Genomic DNA, 5,735 nt, shown 5'->3' on the forward strand with positions numbered 1-5,735 from the left:
AGAGGCTATTGGCACCTTCATGATTGTAACAGGAACTTTGGGAAATACCTAGTGCCTTTTCAGACACGGAGTAGTAATTCTGTGCCTAGAACATGCCCTGGAGATGGGAAAACAGTGCATACCATGCTGATTTACTGAATTGCACACGGGATTCCTGAGGGCGTTCTGTCTCAGCACACTCAGTTTTCTTCCCAATCCAGGGTCCACGAACTTCTTGCTTCTTTACTATCAAACACCCTCCTGGGAGGCAATGTGTGATCATCCTTGTTCTGAACCCAAGTGTGGGCAAATCCTGACTCACCCAACCCCCACCTCCACAGACAGCCTCACACGTGGGTTGCACGAACTCACATTTATTCACAAAGACAGAGGAAAGGGGGAAGACCTTTCTCACTGGGAACCCCCAGGGTCTGGCAGTTCAAAATAGGCAATGGTGTCCAGTGTTTGTAGTGGAGGACGGGCAGGCTGAGGCCAACCCACCAGTCTCTATCCTTCTGGCCAAGTGCCCTCCACCTTGTCCTACCTTTACTTAAGACACGTGTTGGGGTGTTTCCTAACCAGCGTCGGGGTCTAGGGGTAGGTGAAAGGGAAGGTGAATGACCCAGGGCTCAGGGGTGGGTAGAGGAGGTATCTCTCTTTCAACTTCCATCTTCCTTACTGCAAACCCGGAGGTCAACTGGAGGGGCGGAGGGTGGATGTGAAGGTCAGGAGGCCAAGCCCTCCAATCCCTGTAGGTGGGCCTTGCTGTCCACCTCCTCATCCTCCATCTCGAAGGCTGAATGGTCTTGGCTGTCAAAACAGGATGCGCTGAGAAAGACAGGGGGAGCAGGCGGGGACTGAGGTGGGGTACCAGGTGAGGGCGGCTCTTCCTTGATGTGTGCGATGGACAAAGGGAGCCCTTCTGCCTCCTGCTTAAGCGGTGGAGTTTGGGGCGACTGTGCAGCCTGGGACTGGAGCGCCTGCAGTGCAGCGACCCTTTCCAGCTCTGCCCGTTCCAGCTCTGCGCGGTGGCAGCGCTGGTGGCGCAGTAGGCTATAGGCGCGGGAGAAGCGTCGTGGGCATCGAGGGCACGGATGCGGGGCGGGACCCCCAGCGTGGACTTGCGCGTGGCGGGCCAGGTCTGCCAGTCGCTTGAACTCCCGTTGGCAGCGCACGCACTGAAAAGGGCGTGCCCCAGAGTGGGTGACCCCGTGTTGACGCAGGTGTGCCCGGCGTCGAAAACCTTTGCCACACTCGGGACACCAGAAGCGTGGCTCCCCCGCCGGGGGCCGGGCTGGGGTGGCATCTCCTCCATTCTGCCCTCCTTCACCCCCTTCCGATGCACCCCCACATTCGGCCGCTTCACCCCCCTCAGGCCCTTTCCCTGAGTTCCGTCCACCTGAAGACTTGTCGTCCTTCTTGCCGGTCCCAGGCAGTGGGGCCAGCAGGCTGAGAGGGCCGTGGACGCGGCGATGCTGGCGGAGGTAGGAGGCCAGGCGGAAAGCCAGGCCGCAGTCTGGACACACAAAAGGCCGATCGGTGGAGTGGACTAGCCGGTGGCGCGACAAGGACCAGGGCCTGGCGAAAGCCTTGAGGCAAATGGAACACTGGTGTCGCTTGGGGCGGGGCGGGGGTCCCCCTTCGCCCTCCTGCTCGCCCTCTGGGCGCAAACACGGGTGCGCTTTGAGCTCCCCTTTCGTGGCGAAGGCTTCGCGACAGCGGAGACACAGCAGCGTCCAGTCGGCCTGAAGGAGAACCTGTTTCTCCTCCTGTCGCCCCGCGGCCAGTGCCAACTCTGCCCTTAGCTCCGCTGCCCCAGCCTCAGCCTCCTCTGCCTCTGATTCCCGAGGATCGGTATTCGTGGGGGCAGCCACAGGGGCCGGGTCCCCGGCGGGCCACGTCTCGGGCCACATTGTTGCCGCCTCCTCCGCAACCCCGGCCACCGCTGCAGAGGGTTGCTCCACGCCCTCGCCCTGTGGACCCCAACTGGACTCGGGCTCCTCCTTCACTGCCCTCTGCGTGGACAGATCCACCTCGCCACCTGCGTGTTCCTGGGCCAGGTGGCGCCTGAGCTGGGCCGGCTCCGGGAAGGTGCGTGGACAAGCAGCGCAGCGCAGTGGGGGCTGGGGCCCATGGCCACGAAGGTGGCGGGAGAGGTGGGCAGGCCTGCGGAAAGCCTTGGGGCACAGGGGGCAGGCGTGGGGCCGGAGGCCCGAGTGGCTCAGCCGGTGTCGAGACAGGTAGTAAGGGAAGCGGAAGAGACGACCACAGGTGGGGCAAGGCAGAGGTGCCCGAGGGGCTCCAGTACCCCCTCTGCCACGACCACGGCCTCGACCACGACCACGGCCTCGGCCTCTGCCTCGGCCACGGTGAGGTGGACTGCCTTGGGCAGGTGGAGGGGGCTGTGGGTCCATGCCTGCAGGGGGAAAGTGGGAGAGGCAGGGGCGGGGAGAAGAGATGAAGGATGTGGGGCGTGGTGAAGAGAAGAGGAGAGATAGAGGAGGGTAGATCCTCGGTCCAGAAGAGGAGAGAGGTGGGAGGCAGGGGAAGCAGGGGGAGGGGGCAGGGGAGGAAGGAGGGGGCGGAGACAATAAAGGAGAGGAGAGAGTTGTGAAGAAGTAGGAAAGAGCCACAAAGTCCAGGAGAAATGGAAGGGTGGGAGATGGAGACAGAGAGAGATCATAGAGATCAGAGGCGGGGACAGACAAGACAGAACAATACACAGGAGACACAGGGAGACAAAGTCAGCCAACTGCTTTTGCTCCAGGGCCCGGGGGCTTGAATATTCTCTGTGGGATTGGGAACCAGTCCACCCTTGGGGCCCAAGTGGGGTGGGATTCAGTCCAGAGGACCTGGAAATGGAGTGTGTTCCCAGAAGTCAGGGGCTGGGAGGGACCAGGGAGTAGCAGAGCTTTAAGCTCTTTGGGTCTGAGGGAGGAGAACTGGGTCTGGACTCCTGGGTCTGAGGGAGGAGGGCTGGGGTCTGGAGTCCTGGAACTGAGGGAGGAGGCTGGGGGTCTGGAGTCCTGGGTCTGAGGGAGGAGGCTGGGGTCTGCACTCCTGGGCTTGAAGGAGTGCTGAGTCCTGGATCCCTGGGTCTCAGGCAGGCCGACTGAAGGCGAGGAGTCCCGGGTTTCAGACAGAACAGGTTAGGCAAACTAGACTTAGACGCGGCCCCTGATTCTGGGTGAAGGAAGGAGCTGAGTAGGGGGACCTGACTCACAAGACAAGGGAGAGGAGGGGGCTGGGAGGTGGTCTGCAGAAAATCTCCAGGGAAGAGATGGCTGTGGCCAGTCCCCTGGCCGGGCGTGGTGTCCGGGGAGGGCGTGGAGCCTGCAGGCTGTCGGGGGCCCTAGGTCCAAGAGGGGGCTATCTGTTCCGGGAAGGTATGATCTGCAGAACTGGGCCAGCGGGTCGAAGCCTTGGAGATTGCTCCCCCAGGGCCCGGCGCTTGCTCCAGTCTCTGGGCGCCGGTCTTACCTCCGCCCTCCTGCGCTCCTTTCTTCCTTCCCTGCTGCCGGGCGATCGCGAACGGTGGTGGCGGGGAGGGAGGAGGCTGAGCGTGGTGGGGGGTGGAGGAGGAGGCTGGGCTCGGTGTTACAGCCTAAGCCTTCCCTCCGGAAACCCGGTGTTTGATCCGAGGCTAGAAGAGGAAAGACTGGCTGAGAAGCCGGAAGCGGAGGACCAGGGACCTTGGGGGGCAGAGAGGGAGGGCGATGCGGCTCCTGAATCCCGGGAGGGGAAGGGGCTGAAGGCCTGTCTTTTAGACCCTCCGAGGGAAGAGGGGGCTGCAAGCCTGGGACTGTGGGTCCAGCTTACCACCCCTCCTCCATTTCCCAACAGATAACACATATTCATTCATTCTTTCAACAAACAGGCATTTATCAAGCCCTGCCGGTGCCAGGCACTGTGCTGGGCTTCTGGGTCTGAAGGAGGGTTGGAGGAGGCAGAGATGGAGATGAAAGAAGCAGTGAAGAGATACAAGCTTGAGAGTGTACCCGCACTCCATAATGGAGCCTGACTCCCGCTTTCCCTTGGTTGCCTGGGCAACCAATTCTCTCTTCTCTGAGCCTCAGTTTCCCCTTTTATGGTAAGCCCCTGGAGCGCAACCCGACGAGTTTTATCAGAGCACCTACTGTGGGCTGACTCTGTCCTTGGTGCTGGATCGATAGAGTAAAAATTCATAGTCTGATGCAAGGTGACAGATCAGAATCAGTCACCAGGGGCGTGACAGGGAAGCGCTCTGATTCGGGAAAGTGTCTTTCAATGGGAGTGAATGTCATTCCTCTAGTCTTTCTTGGCAATCGTGTTTCACTGAACCTGGAGATTCAATGCCTCAGCCTGTGAGGTGGGACCAACATAGCCACAGCTCTCAAAGTTACGTGGTAGGGAAAAGGCCCGTTGCAGGAATCTCCCTGTGTTACAGTGCTATTTTTTTAGGGTTAAATTCATGCCAAACATTGTTGGGCAAGAGTGTGGGTAAACAGTTCCTTTTGTACACCTCTGAGGTGAGTAGAAGTTTGGAGAACTTTAACAACCTAGCAATTCCAGGAATTTACCCTTCAGAGACCAGAAATATGCAATATTATTTTTGTGCCAAGTTCACTGCTACATTTTTGTTTTGGTTTTAATTTATATGTAGATATTTGAGGCAGGCAAGATGGCTTGTGTAAAGGTACTTGCCTTATGACTGGTGACCTGAGTTGGTTGTCAAGGACCCACAGAATGGAAGAGAGAACTGATTCCCGTGGGTTGGCTTCTGACCTCCACACCTCTGCATACACACACACGACACACACACACACACACACACACACACGTGTATGGAGCTGAGAAGATGACTCAGTGGTTAAGAGTGTTTGTTGCTGTTCCAAAAGACTTACAAATAGATAGAATCAGATGCAGTTCATTTTATTACATTTATTATTTATGTGTGTGGGTGCACACACACCATGGTGCATGTGTGGAGGTCAGAGGGTAGCTTTCAGGGGTCAGTTCTCTCCTATGATGTGGGTACTGGGATCTGACTCGGGTCCTCAGGCTTGGGTACAGGTGCCTGTACTGACTGAGCCATCTCTCTAGACCCCAACTGCAGTTTTGTTTTGTTTTGGTTTTGGGTTTTCAAGACAGGGTTTCTCTGTGTTGCTTTGGAGACTGTCCTGGAACTAGCTCTTGTAGACCAGGCTGGCCTCGAACTCACAGAGATCCACCTGCCTCTGTCTCCTGAGTGCTGGGATTAAAGTTGTGTGCCATCACCACCAGGCCTCATACTGCAGTCTTGAACATCACTAGGGATGGCTGAAAATCTCAGTAAAATATCTGAGAAATAAAATCATGACCCTGTGATATCTTGTATGTCTTGGAGGGGGGGGGAGAGAAAGAAGCTTACTGTGTGAAAATGTGGAGCTTTTCCAAGTGATCACACAAAGAAGAACACCCCAAGAACTGTCTGTAATAAGTCTCTGTGTTTGCTTGTATCAGTGGCTTGGGGGATTGGCAAGATGGCCCAGCGGCTAAAAGTACCCACTGCTCTTGCTGAGGACCTGGACTGGATTCTCAGCACCCACACAGCAGCTTACAGTCCCTCTATAACTCCCCAGTTCCAAGGGGACCTAGCACCCGCTTCTGACTTCCAGAGCACCAAGCATGCATGGGACGGGGAGCACAAGCATACAGGTAGGCAAAACACATAAAATAAAAATAAAAAAAATATTTTTAGAGGGGGAGGGAGATAGGAAGGAGGAGGAGAAAAAGGA

At 57.2% G+C, this 5,735-nt stretch overlaps 1 protein-coding gene across 1 annotated transcript; it reads right to left on the reverse strand.

Annotated features, from left to right (window-relative positions):
* Positions 1 to 345: 345 nt before the first annotated feature.
* On the reverse strand, positions 346 to 3,555 carry Znf579 (zinc finger protein 579). Its single transcript, XM_057794701.1, has 2 exons — positions 3,460 to 3,555; positions 346 to 2,395 (listed from the first exon to the last, which is right to left on the reverse strand). Exon 2 carries the CDS (start codon positions 2,391 to 2,393, stop codon positions 705 to 707), a length of 1,689 nt encoding a protein of 562 aa, XP_057650684.1. The 5' UTR covers positions 2,394 to 2,395; positions 3,460 to 3,555; the 3' UTR covers positions 346 to 704.
* Positions 3,556 to 5,735: the final 2,180 nt, after the last annotated feature.

This window comes from Chionomys nivalis, chromosome 2 (genome assembly GCF_950005125.1).
Source record: "Chionomys nivalis chromosome 2, mChiNiv1.1, whole genome shotgun sequence".
Taxonomy (NCBI): domain Eukaryota; kingdom Metazoa; phylum Chordata; class Mammalia; order Rodentia; family Cricetidae; genus Chionomys; species Chionomys nivalis.